Here is a 14,576-nt window from a genome sequence, read left to right as displayed (position 1 = left end):
CGCGAGGGGATTCCAACGGCGAGGAGGAGCTCTGATGACGAGGAGAACACTGATGGCGAGGAAGAACTCTGGCGGTGAGGAGGATGAAGACGGCGATGCTTCTTCTTCAGCTGGGTCAGGCGGCGATGCCAGGCAGATAGGAGGTGGCGGACGACTGGGTGTTGGTCACCAGTGAGAGGAGAGGGTAAGGTGGGAGTGGGAGGTGGGAGAACCGAGGGAGGTGGGAGGCGACGCTTCTTATTTGTTGAAGGTTGAGCTTTGTGAGAGCTGAGAAGAGAGAGCCGAGGGAGGTGGGAGGCTGGGAGCGCCGAATGAAATTAGGTATTAGGGTTTAGCAGGCCTTTAACATTCAACAATTCATTATATATAGAATGAATACCCTACCCGACCCCTGACAATTACCTCGAAAGGACAACGAGGTCCCCAAGAAAAAAAAAAACACTCAATCCGGCTCCTGGTCTTTTTTTTTGGGACTGATTAGCCCATGTGCCAAAAAAATAACATTGATTTTTTTTTTCGGCACAGGGGCCTCGTTGTCCTTTCGAGGTAATTGTCAGGGGTCGGGTTGGGTTTTTTTTTATCAAGGACCTCGTTGTCTTTCGATGTAATTGTCAGGGGCTGTTTTGGGTTTTCTCTTATATATATGGTAGGGGCATTTGAGTAATTTCATATATACAGGGAATAAACGGGTCTTCACGGGGCGGGAACCTCTATTCCCGTCCTCGTCCCGTATAATAAACGGGTCCCTGCCATGCCCCCCGCGGGTAAAAACTGTCCTCTATATCTGGTCTCTGGCAGGTAAATTCCCGTGGGTACCCGTCCCGTCCGGGAGTTTTGCCATGCCTACTCAATACTTAACAGCAGCATTAAGTAAATCTCAGTTAATTCACAAATGAACCGAAATTAGTTCATATTTGAACAACAACTAACTAAATAACCACACATGAACCAGCAAATTCAAATGAGACGAAGTAAAATGAACCTAAATTAAACTAAGAAACGAACTGAAATTTGTTAAGGAATAAAAAATTTAGTCAATACTTAACTGCAGTATCAAGTGAACTTCAGTTATTTCACAAATGAACCGAAATTAGTTCATATTTAAACAAGCAGTAAAAAAACTCAATCATCAACAAAAACACATCGAATTCATTTTTAGATTCAAATGAATCTAAAATAAACTAAGAAATAAATCAAATTATTTAATAATTGCACCAGAGAAAATTAGAACCAATGAAGATGTTAGCAAAATATTGGTGTTGTTGGTGATGACGAATTGACGATAATGAAAAAAGAAAAAAAGAAGAAGAAGACATAACATCAGAAGAGGAGGAGGATAAGAAGCGACGACAGTGAACATGCGCTCGTGAATTTAAAATACTTTATCGAACTTGATTAAAATTATGACTTGGATATAGAGATTTATTAGTAAAATATATAGCGGGTATTTTTGGAAGTAATTATAGCAAATGGAATAGTTAACAACTCTAAATTACATGTTTAACCCTTAATAAGTTATTGAATCAATAATCATTAAATATAGGAGTCAGAATTAGAAATAAAATTTGTAGAAGAATATACTTTTTTTAATAATGTATAGATGTATAGATATGATAATATTTGTTCGTACAATATATATACATATACATTGCAATTAAAAATTTTCACCTTCTAAACATTTCTTACTAAAAACAAACTCCTACAATTGTATACATAACCTTTTTGGTGGTTATAGTTACAAATATTAAATAAAACCTCTAACTACTAAACCAGTAACCTTACATGTAATAATAATAATAAAAAAAACATGCAACGTGAATATCTAAAGCTTGAAACTGTCATTTCAACCTTCAAAATAAAATATATATATGATTTTGATTAACAAGAAAAAAATACACAACACCTAAAACGAGTTGAGGTTTTTGAACTTCAACTTATTTTCCAGAAAAAAATCCAGCAAAATAAAAATGATTTTGGAATATATTATTTGTTTTTACTTTTTATGCCAACTCTGTTTCTTTATTTTTCAGTTTTCAGTTTTCACTCTCAATCTTCACTGTTACTACAAAAAGCATGCCAAAGAAGCCGTTAACGGTTCTCAGTTTCTCACTCAAACTTTCTCTCTCCTCTCTGAAACACAAAAAACACACACACACTCTCTCTCTCTCTCTAGTCTCTACAAACTCAACTGTTTCTGAAATCGGAAACCCAAAACCCCTCTCTTAATCTAATCTTAGGGTTAGGGTTTCCCTCTCTCCATTCTCATGTAAAACCCTAACTCCACCACCACCACCAAAACCGCAACCACCACCTCGCCGACGCCGGAAGTTTAAAAAATGGGCAACTGCTGCCGATCTCCAGCTGCCGTCGCCCGCGAGGACGTGAAATCATCATTCTCCGACCACACCAAAGGAAAACACACCTCCGCAGCCAGCGCCGCCGGAAAACAGAAAAATGCTCCGATCACGGTCCTCGCCGGCGTTCCCAAGGAGAACATTGAGGAGAAGTACCTGGTGGACCGTGAGCTCGGGCGTGGGGAGTTCGGCGTGACGTACCTCTGTATCGACCGGGGATCGAGAGAGCTGCTTGCTTGCAAGAGCATCTCGAAGCGGAAGTTGCGGACGGCGGTGGACGTCGAGGACGTCCGCCGTGAGGTGGCGATCATGCGCCACCTGCCGCGGAGCTCCAGCATCGTGTCGCTTCGTGAGGCGTGCGAGGATGACAACGCCGTGCACCTTGTAATGGAGCTCTGCGAGGGTGGGGAACTCTTTGACAGGATCGTGGCCAGGGGGCGTTACACGGAGCGCGCTGCCGCCGCAGTTGCAAGGACCGTCGTGGAGGTTGTGCAGCTGTGCCATAGGCATGGTGTGATTCACAGGGACCTGAAGCCGGAGAATTTCCTGTTTGCTAATAAGAAGGAGAATTCGCCGCTCAAGGCTATTGATTTCGGGCTTTCCATATTCTTCAAGCCAGGTATGAATCAGGTTGGAAATGTGGGTTTGGTATGATTTTTTTATTAATTAGATATGTTGAATTTTCGTGATACATTCAATGTTGGAAAGGCTTAGTCGTTGTTCGAAACTTTACATGCAATGTTGAACTGAAGGGGTAGTTAGGTGGATGATCTCTTGTTGGAGTTGAATGTGGAGTTACTATATTGTTTGCGTGAGTCATAGACTCGGATTTCACTTCCACTGGAGTGCTAGTTTCATTGAATCTCAGTGTGGATTGTAGGGAGTGTACCTTTGGTGTTAGGGAAGTTGAAAAACGTGAACGATGAGAGATTGGAAATCTATAAGTTATAGAAAGCTCTACCTTTGTTTTTTTGAAGGATGCTGGATGTACTTAATTTGATAAGCCCAAATAAGAAATTCTCAATGTTGCCAAAAAGGTTCCTGATTTATGTGTAGGCCAATTGTTAAGGAATGATTATTGATTGAAATGTTAGAGTACGTTGAATATATTGAATTTGAAGAAATGTAACTAATAACTGCTTAATTTTCTGGAAAGGGATGATCTTGATTACTTGTAGGTGTATTTATAGCTAGATTTATTTTTTGTTCCTTAGTTAATGGGCTGCAATAATTTTGCAGTTGTTTTCTTTCTCCATGACATTTTAAGGCAAAGGGGGTCAGTCTTCTTCTAAAGTGGAATATTGAAACAAAATAGACTACTTTATAATGAGCTTCCGTACTTAACTTTTTCAATGAGCTGGTGAACTCATCAATTGAATCAGGGTATTTTATACGCAGTTCACTGTTCAAAACTTTGAATTGTTAGTGTTACCTACTGTGTGGTTTTACTAGGACTTAAAAATAAAATGAGATCCAACTTCTTATGTTACATCATCAGAACATTGTTGTGCTTTCTCTTTTTTTTCAGTACTTATGCTTCTATTGGGACATTATACATATAGAGTTTACAATTTAAAATGGAAGGGGAAACCTTCAAATGGTTTATTGGATAAAAAGAATCTTGCATGGTATATATTCAAAGGACAAGTCTAGACAAAGTATCCTTCATTAATGAAAAGGTTGGCATAATTTATGATGTTTATTTAATGTAGAAGGGATGCTAGAGAAGGATAGATGTGATGTGTAAGCTGATCTAAGGATAATCTGCTGTGTAATGGTGTACAGGACTTGTTAAATTACACCAAACTTTCACTGATTCTTTTGTACAAAGATATTCACTACTGATATAACTGGTCTGGTATGTATCCTGTGCAGGCATCCAGTACTCATTCCTAGTGATCTGAATGGCATAAAATCTCCTCTGTATCTTTAACTCCCAACTTCCAAGCATCATTGTGTTAATGGAATCCTTACTTTTTTCCTACACTAAAATTAAATTTGTGGAGTCCATCTTAGGTCCTGGTCTGAGCCCATAATGAAAATAAAGCTTTGCAGTCACGGTATTACTGTGTTAGGTTATGTTTCTTTTGAAAGATTTTGAGAAGGAAAAAAAGAAAAATGAAAATGAAAAAGAAAAGAAACAAAAGATGGAGATATGTGGATATGTTCATAGGATTTAGTCCAAATGCATCGATCCTTGGCAAGTATAATTTAGATTATTGTGGTCTATAAGCAGGTTGTTTTAGATGGTCTATGATAGCATCCAAAGTAGTTTGATTTCTTCTAACTTTCCCATGGCATTGAGCAAATCAACAAACAAAAGACCCATTCTATTTTGTTTTCTGTTAAAAAGCCTTAGCATGGAGAATCAGATATCTAGTAGCAGTTTTGTTTTGCAGTTCCATAGTACTGTTTGTTGATGTTATTACCATAATTTGAAAGAAAAGCACTGGCTCATGCCAGGTGCATTGTTTTGCATTACCTTTTTGTGTTTCAACATATGTTTCAGTTTTCTGTCATTGCTTATGATGTCTGGCACAATATTTACATATCCTTTTGGGTAAATCTGTGAATTTCCAGGTGAGAAATTCTCAGAAATTGTTGGAAGTCCATATTATATGGCTCCAGAGGTGCTCAAGCGGAACTATGGGCCAGAAATAGATATATGGAGTGCAGGAGTGATACTCTACATCTTACTATGTGGCGTTCCCCCGTTTTGGGCTGGTACTAAGTCCTAAGCCTCTCTTATGGCATTATTTCTGCTTGCCCTTCTACGTGGTGAATGAATATGTATGGCATTCATTCTTACCATGTGTTTTCTAATCCATATCAGTGCTTGGACATGCTCATATTCCTTTGAAACATGGGTTCATTTCTCATTAACTCGCATTTAAACTTTATTCCTAACTTGGAGGTTGATTTTAATGCAGAATCTGAACAAGGGGTTGCACAGGCTATTCTCAGAGGGCTTATAGATTTCAAACGAGAACCTTGGCCGAGTATTTCAGAAAGTGCTAAAAGTCTTGTTAGGCAAATGTTAGAACCAGACCCTAAACTTCGACTAACTGCCAAACAGGTGCTTGGTATGTTTTATCAGTTGTACCATTTGCCTTTTTCCCTTTTGTGTTATTTTCAATATAGATGTAGAGTTATTCATCAATTGTTCATGTTGACATGTAATTATTTATCAATGATTTGTATTAAATATACTTGGGGTGATTTTTCTTAATGTATGTTTAGGGTTTCATTGTGTTTTTCTTTTCTTGTCTTGCAGAGCATCCTTGGATCCAAAATGCTAAGAAGGCTCCAAATATTCCTCTTGGGGATGCTGTAAAATCAAGACTTAAGCAGTTTTCTATGATGAATAGATTCAAAAGAAAAGCCCTTAGGGTTAGTTCACCTCATATGCTGATATCATTAGCTTGTGGTTTTATTGTGCACTAGTGCTAAGGTTTTACATTTGGAAATAGGTCATTGCTGATTTCTTGTCCAATGAAGAAGTTGAAGACATCAAAGATATCTTCCAAAAGATGGATACTGATAACGATGGTATTGTTTCCATTGAAGAACTAAAAGCTGGATTTCAAAATTTCGGATCTCAACTTGCCGAGTCTGAAATTCAGATGCTTCTTGAAGCTGTAAGTGTAGTCAACTTCCAATTTTTGTATAATCTCCATGGTGTTGACTGTTGACTATGATAAAATTGTCACATGCAACATCGCAGAGTGTATGATAAGATATTAACTAAAAAAAAAAATAATTACTGTAACCCCCCACCCCAACACCCAAGAAGAAAAAGGAAAGAAAAGTCATTCCTGTAACCGAAAAATAAAAACAAAAGTTCATTGCTGTTTAGCATGCCCTCACAGTATAAGGGCATGGGACATTGCTACGAACCAGTTAGATTGAGTATGTGATATTTAGGTTTTATATCATAAACAAGTGCTTTGTTTGAGTGTGATCAACACCTTACTATTACACTGATTTGTAGATCTTTTGTGCACAAAATACAATCATTTTTGAGAGAATTTTAGGAAATTTTTTGGACAGAGTAGGGCAACTTGTTAATGAGCTAGATATTGTTTGGACATCAAATGCATGTACAACTGATTTCCATATAATGCCATCATGATTCATCTTTTTTTGACATTTCACATGATTTTCAACAGGTAAATACTAATGGGAAGGGAACCCTTGACTATGGAGAATTTGTTGCAGTTTCCCTCCATCTAAAAAGGATGGCTAATGATGAGCATCTTCGCAAGGCCTTCTCTTACTTTGACAAGGATGGGAATGGTTATATTGAACCAGACGAGTTACGGAATGCTTTGATGGAAGACGGGACAGATGATTGTGCAGACGTAGCAAATGATATTTTCCAGGAAGTGGACACAGACAAGGTGAATATTCAATCACGTTCTTTTTACACAGACTTGGTTGCGCAACAAAAAGCCTCTAAAATTATTGAATTATTACAGGATGGACGCATCAGCTATGAAGAATTTGTGGCTATGATGAAAACCGGAACAGATTGGAGAAAAGCATCTAGGCATTACTCACGCGGGAGATTCAACAGCTTGAGCTTAAAGTTGATGAAGGACGGTTCTGTAAATTTAGGAACTGAGCAGTTACTTGTTTGAGTGTTGGCCTTTCTCTTTCTAAATAGTGTAATATTCCTTCTATATTCTAAACATGGCTTCCCTGTGATGATTTTTTGGTTCCTTGTTATATTGGGTCTTTCTTTTCTGCTGCCATGTGAATCACAAAGTAATGTGCATTGTGCATAGCCAGTTATACATGCACTTTGCTACTACGGTAAAACCATGGTACCTTGGAGCCAATGATGTGACGTATGCTTCTCCTCTCTTTAACCCACCCATCTTGTTTAACAATGGTATCTCAATTGTTCAATGTGGCCAACGTATGCTTGTCAACATGCTAATTTCATGTACCTTTTATTGGACTATGATTTGGTCATTGTATCCTAGAAAAATAGCTGTTTACTAAATTTTGAATGTCTTGATGAACGACCTAGCGAGATATACCAATTCTGTGTCTATGCTTCATAAACCTGGAATCAATATTGGTGTATTCATCAAAGGAATAGGCATGTCCGTGTCATTGTTCAACTTGAAAACTCAGAAAGGAAGAGCTTTGGGAGGCGTTACTTGACTTGTGCAAGATTGATTTTGATAGAAAAATACTTGTAATTTAAACAATTAAGTTTTAATTTTACAATTATGTATAATTGCATAACATGTTTAGAAATGCAGCACAAACCAGTGTGTTATCAGATCATGACTGTGTGTAGTAGGCCTTAATTACGAGCCAGGAAAGCTCTTTGTTTCCCTATTGGTTTGATTGCTTGAGCCATCAAAGCTCTTGATTCATTGACTTGGTTACTGAGCCAATGTCAACCCAAAATATGTTCACTGTTTTTGGGGACAGACCACTATTATTTATTCCACAGTATGACTCTTATTTAGTTATTTTTCGTACTTGCTTTTATAGTATGACTTTCTTGCAATCAAAAACCGTTCTGCTTTCCTGGAGCCATCATCATTGTACACTTTAGAGACTTGCTAATCTGGGCCTTTGGCCCTTCTATCACCGAGTAGCCCATGGCAGAAGAGATTGTGATGCATGCCCAAGGCAAGAAGAGACCATCCTCCATGTGCTAAGAGACTGTCAAGTGTATGGATATCTATTTTGTGGTGTGCTGGTGGGTTTGGAAATGGAGGAACCAAGAAATTTTCTCACCACCATTTATCAGACCTCTGAAAGCTACTGTTGTTATTAAGAATGCGCTGGACAGAATAAAGGAAGCTTGGACGAGACAGAAAGAGAAGAAAGGCAAAAGAGAAGGGTTGAAGGTAGGAAATATTTGGGGCCCCCCTAAGCAGGGGTGGATTCTATAGTCCTATATGGTGAGTATATTTTAAGGATTAGTTTGGATTTATATCACCAGAGATACAGGTACAGAAAAAATTGAAAATGTCGTTTGTATCTACTTTTTTTTTTTTTTTTTTAACATTGAATAACTCTCAACCTTCTTTATCACTATTCCTCATCATAGATCGTTAACTCAAAATAAGTTACAAAATTAAGAATATAACACATCTAAATTATCAACTTAACTAATAAATCAGATTTTTTTTAAAAAAAAAATAGGAAAATTAGAGAGAGAGAGGGGGAAGGGTTAACACTTGAAAATTTGACATTTTTATGAGAATAAAATGGAATAAAAGGTATACCGTAGGAAACCAAAAATAAAAAATGGAATAAAAGATTATAAAAAAATTGTTTATTATGACCAAGTTTTGTCTCTCAACTTTTGGAATGAACAAATTTAATAGTAGTACATAATAGGATAATTATTTAGGGTAATGCTACCGTGCTGAAAGTAAAAATTTTCAGAGGAACTGATGTGTCGTCATTGAATGAATAACGTGTATGAGTACTATGGTCACACACACATAATTTCTGTCACACAGTCAGAAGGATGTAGGAGAGTAATTAGATAGAATATATTAATATTTTCTTAATGTTTGTGATTATGTATATTGGACTTTTTGATGGGCTAGCCAAATTATTTTTTTAAGTGTGGGCTAACTTTTCAATATGAATTTATGGGAAAAAAAACTTGTTCAATTGACATTTTTATGATAATACAAAAATTGATTCCTTGAAAAATAACCTTGTATTTATAACATAAATAATGTACAATGATATAAGCTTTTATATTATAAACAATAAAACGTGAGATTAATTTGTTGTCGAATAATTTATTATTTATAAAGCAAGGATATATATATTTTTTCAAAGAAAGTTATGATAAGGAATTTAAATAGGTATTTAAAATAAGTTTTTAAATATATTTTATAATATTTTATTATTTTTTATTTATTATTTACGACACCAAAAAATATATTTTTAAAGTAAGTCATCATTATAAGAAATTTAAACAGGTATTTAAAATTAATTTTAGTGACTAGGTAAAGGAATTTTTACAATGTTTAATTCATAAATCATAGAAAAATAAGTTTTAAAATATGATATTTAATTAATCAAAAGTTTTTTACGAATATTTTTATAATTTAATTTGATACACTGTCAATGTAAAATAATTTTATACGTACATCTAATTACGTAAGATCATATAGTAAAAATAACTATATTTTGTATTGATTATGTGAATAATCATAAAAAAATAAACATTATTGCACGATAGTGTAAAATATTTTACATTGTCAATGTATCTCCAAAGATCCAATATATTTGCACGTAAATTTATATAAAATTTGAAAATCAAAATGTAAAGAAAGAAATATATGAAAAAAGTGAGATTTAAATTTAAATTAGACAAAAATTTAGAAAAGAGAAAAAGTTGGATAATTATTAAAATAATTGGGAGGTTAATACTATTTTTTTAATTTTATCGAAACTTTCTAAAATATTAAAGTGGGTGGACACAGTAAACCTTTGATTTTATCTATATTATTGTTGTTGTTGTTATTATTATTATTATTATTGGACCAAACCTACTTTTAATTATTTCATGGACCAACAAAATATTTAGGCTAAATTTAAATTCAAAATTCTGACTAAAATAAAATACATTTAAAAACTTATTTTAAATACTTATTTAAATTCCTTATCATGATTTTTTTTGGAAAAAAAATCGTTGCTTTATAAATAATGAATTATTCAACAATAAATTAATCTTACGTTTCTTTATTTGTAATATAAATTTTTTTTATCATTACACATTATTCATATATTGCAAATACAATTATCTTTTAAGCAATTAGTTTTTATATTATTATAAAAATATAAATCGAATAATTTTTTTTCTATAAATTAACATCGAAAACTTAGCCCACACATAAAAATAATTTGGCTAGCCCATCAAAAAGTCCAATAAATATAATTACAAGCATTATGGCAATATTAATCTATTTTACCTAATCACTTTCGTACACTCTTTTGATTATGTGACAGAAATTGTCTTTGTGTATAACCACAGTACTCATGCGCGTCAATCATCCAATTACAACACATCAGTTTTTTACATGCTGAAAAAATTTGCTTTCAGCACGGTAGCATTACCCAATTATTTATTCTCGTTATGTTATTAAATTTGATTGTTATTATATAATTATAAAAATTATTGTGATGTAATATATACTTTATCCCCTGTCAAAATGTTCTAAATCTGTTTCTTTTTTTTTCCTATATTTGTCTTCATATTTGTGTCGCCTAAGAGTATATGAGTATTTTTCCATCTAATGCCATGTGCTAGGATATAAACAAAGTAGTTCCAACTTTTGTGATATAAACACAATATCTACTTCGACACCAGTCCACAAATCATGATTGATGTTGATCATATAAATGTGGAAGCCACCAAAATATCACCACAACACAATTATGTGGCTTGAAGCAAATGTTACTATTAAAGTATATGTACATGTACTAATAAAAAAAGAAGAGTATCCCTGTTATGATGAGTTATGAGTTATGACTTGGCCATTCCATGAACACAACATATTTCTGCAGGTGATAAACAAGAAAAAAACTATTCTTTTTTCATACCCCACTCACACACAACCCAACATACCCCAAGATCCTCAATTGCAATGTCGGTAGCAATTTATTGGTGGTCCAAACACTGAAAAGGAAAAGTAGTAGCTTAGTTTCTAAAGTGTGATTGGATAGATCAAAGGAATCTACGTAACATGCCTCTTGAATCTGAGACAAACACGTATGTCACTACGTAATCTTGGCCTCTTGGGTGAGTTTTAGCATGAGGCTCTCTTAAAACGGATCTCTATGATCCTTGTACTTTTTGGTCTGTTGGGACTGAGAGTAGTGTGCCATGTGTTATTTGTAAAATTTCCCAAATGGGCTAATATAGAAATAGTATAAATTTTGTATGTTAAAACATAAATTGTTATAAACATGCTACATGTATATTAAAAATTAATGATTAAACTAATTACTTGTATAAAATACATATTAAACATATGCCTAATTACTCATGAGAAATAATTTACATTCACATATTATCAATAATTTTATGGTTTTAATTTGTGCCCATCTTTTTTTATATATTTAGAAAGCTTTTGCATGCCTATTGAATATATTTTTCGAATTTTAAATTTGATTTTATAGGTTATGGATAAGCCCCTCGATGGTGGTAGAAATTGACCGGTTAAGAAATTAATAAACGAAATGCATTGTAAGTACAGTTCTCAACCAGCTAAGATCCGCCTTCTCAATTTAAAAGGGGTTGTCACAAAAAAAATTAGAATTAAAATTATTGAGAGCATGAGTCCCAAGTCGTCTTCCAACGAGTTGCAGGAAAGAGTTTCTATCCTTGTTGGAATCTTCTCAAGTGTAATGCAAAGCGGTTGTTGTTTTCACTTAGTTAACCCTTACTGAGTAAAGGAAAGTCAAGTGATTGGGCTGATTCTTATCCGCAGATCCTAGTCCTTTCCCTTGGAAAGGTCCAGCATTAGTAGATATAGAATTAGCCAACAATGTTCAATTTAACTAAGTACTTGAGCATTCCAACTCAAGTGTCTCCTCTTAATCAACCCCATGTCAAGTAGAAAATCTACTCCATTGACATGGAATTAATATTCATAAAAATATAAGAGGACATATTTGAATAAAATAAAATAAAATAGAGATTTAAAATTAATTAAAAGTAAAAGCAATTCTATGTATTAATAAATCCAAAATGCAACATACTTATTTGAATAGGGTCAATGATCAACTGAAAAGAGTAAAGAAATAAGGAAACAAACTAAAGTAGTGTCTTCAACGGAGGTAATGACTCTTCAGCATCCAAAATCCAAAGCAAAAGCATAAACTACTAATGTAAAGCTAATCTCGATTCAGATTTAAAACTAAAAGTAATCCTAATATCGATGTATCTGAATGTGTGTGGATGCTTGTTGAGTCTCTGTATGTTCCCTTGCTTTAGTCTGTGTTTCTGGGACGAAAACTGGGTCAAAATGCGGCCCGAAATCGCCCCCAGCGTATTCTGTTATTTTTGCAGATCACGCAGGTCACGCGTACGCGTCATCCACGCGTTCGCATCATTCAGCGATTTTTCTTGTCACGCGTTCGCGTCGTCCACGCGTTCACGTCATTCGTGCAGACTTCAATCCACGAGTTTGCGTCAGGCACGCGTTCGCGTCGCTGTGATTTCTTCATTTCGCGCGCTCGCGTGAGCCATGCGCTCGCGTCAGTGTTCGCTGGTCATCTCCTTAATTTCTTGTGTTCCTTCTATTTTTGCAAGCTTCCTCTCCATTCTCTAAGCCATTCCTGCCCTGTGAAACCTGAAATACTTAACACACGGATCACAACATCAAATGGTATAAAGGAGAATTAAAATACATAATTAAAAGATTTCTAGGAAGCAAGTTTTCAACTATGGAACAATTTTGGGAAGGAATTGTAATATCATGCTAATCATATGAATAAGTGGGTAAAGACTTGATAAAACCACTCAATTAAACACAATATAAATCATAAAATAATGGTTTATCAACCTCCCTATACTTAAACATTAGCATGTCCTCATGCTTAGCTTAAGGAGATAAAGTAAATGAGTAGGGAAATGCAAAACTCATGCAATGCAGTGCAACCTATATATATGAATGCAACTATATGATTCTTGTCTACTTGGTTAAAAGTAAATAAGCTCTTCAAGACAAACATAGATCAAATTCCATTAATTCAATTTATACAGTCAGAACAGATAAAAATGCAAGAAGATAGCTGGTGCACGAATTGTGAATCACACTTTTCACAACTCGTACCATTGACCAGCAAGTGCACTGGGTCGTCCAAGTAATACCTCACGTGAGTAAGGGTCGAATCCCACGGAGATTGTTGGTTTGAAGCAATCTATGGTTATCTTGTATTTTCTGGCGCTGGACGCCAGAATTGGGCAGAGAACTGGCGTTGAACGCCAGTTTACGTCATCTATCCTTGTGCAAAGTATTGACTATTATATATTGCTGGAAAGCCATGGATGTCTACTTTCCAACGCAATTGGAAGAATGCCATTTCGAGTTCTGTAGCTCCAGAAAATCTACTTTGAGTGCAGGGAGGTCAGAATCCAACAGCATCGCTCATCACAACACCAAACTTAAACTGTTTCTTGTCCTCAAGCAACTAGACAAATAAAATAGAAGACTAATAGGTTGAGAATCAATAATATCTCAGAGTTTTTGAGTGAAGCTCAGATTCTAATTAGATGAGCGGGACTAGTAGCTTTTTGCTTCTGAACAGTTTTGGCATCTCACTTTATCCATTGAAGCTCAGAGTGATTGGCATCTATAGGAACTTAGAATTCAGATAGTGTTATTGATTCTCCTATTTCAGTGTGATGATTCTTGAACACAGCTATTTTATGAGTCTTGGCCGTGGCCCTAAGCACTTTGTTTTCCAGTATTACTACCGGATACATAAATGCCACAGACACATAATTGGGTGAACCTTTTAGATTGTGACTCAGCTTTGCTAAAGCCCCCAATTAGAGGTGTCCAGGGTTCTTAAGCACACTCTTCTTTTTGCTTTGGACCTTGACTTTAACCGCTCAGTCTCAAGTTCTCACTTTGACACCTACACGCCACAAGCACATGGTTTAGGGACAGCTTGGTTTAGCCGCTTAGACCAGGATTTTATTCCTTTAGGCCCTCCTATCCACTGATGCTCAAAGCCTTGGGATCCTTTTTATTTGCCCTTGCCTTTTGGTTTTAAGGGTTATTGGCTTTTTGCTCTTGCCTCTTGGTTTTAAGAGCTTATGGCTTTTTCTGCTTGCTTTTTCTTTTTCTTTCTATTTTTTTCGCCTATTTTATTATATATATATATATATTTTTTTTTTTTCTGCAAGCTTTGTTCTTTGCTGCTTTTTCTTGCTTCAAGAATCATTTTTATGATTTTTCAGATTATCAATAACATGTCTCATGTTCATCATTCTTTCAAGAGCCAACATATTTAACAGTCTTAAACAACAAATTCGAAAGATATATGCACTGTTCAAGCATTCATTCAGAAGACAGAAAGCATTGCCACCACATGTTACTAATTAGAATTTTTCTTATTAAAAACTCGAAATTTTATTGCCTCTTATTCAAAAGATCTACTACTTTATTCATGTTTGCTGACGATGAGAAAAATAAACTATAGCTTAATTGGAGATAA

The 14,576-nt window shown here is 35.1% G+C and overlaps 1 protein-coding gene across 2 annotated transcripts; it reads left to right on the top strand.

The window, feature by feature from the left end:
• On the top strand, positions 2,054 to 7,422 carry LOC107625756 (calcium-dependent protein kinase 13). 2 transcript variants are annotated; one of them, XM_016328461.2, is made up of 7 exons: positions 2,059 to 2,973; positions 4,935 to 5,078; positions 5,285 to 5,437; positions 5,629 to 5,744; positions 5,825 to 5,992; positions 6,524 to 6,754; positions 6,833 to 7,422. In XM_016328461.2, the coding sequence occupies exons 1-7, from the start codon at positions 2,337 to 2,339 to the stop codon at positions 6,992 to 6,994; spliced, it is 1,611 nt and encodes a 536-aa protein (XP_016183947.1). In that variant the 5' UTR covers positions 2,059 to 2,336; the 3' UTR covers positions 6,995 to 7,422. The 2 variants fall into 2 exon arrangements, with proteins under 2 accessions (XP_020971857.1, XP_016183947.1); XM_021116198.1 differs by lacking the exon at positions 4,935 to 5,078 and having other exon boundaries at positions 2,054 to 2,973.

The sequence above is a fragment of the Arachis ipaensis genome, chromosome B02 (assembly GCF_000816755.2).
Source record: "Arachis ipaensis cultivar K30076 chromosome B02, Araip1.1, whole genome shotgun sequence".
Classification (NCBI taxonomy): domain Eukaryota; kingdom Viridiplantae; phylum Streptophyta; class Magnoliopsida; order Fabales; family Fabaceae; genus Arachis; species Arachis ipaensis.
Note: the sequence above shows the minus strand (reverse complement) of the source record. Positions and strands in the feature narration are given on the sequence as shown.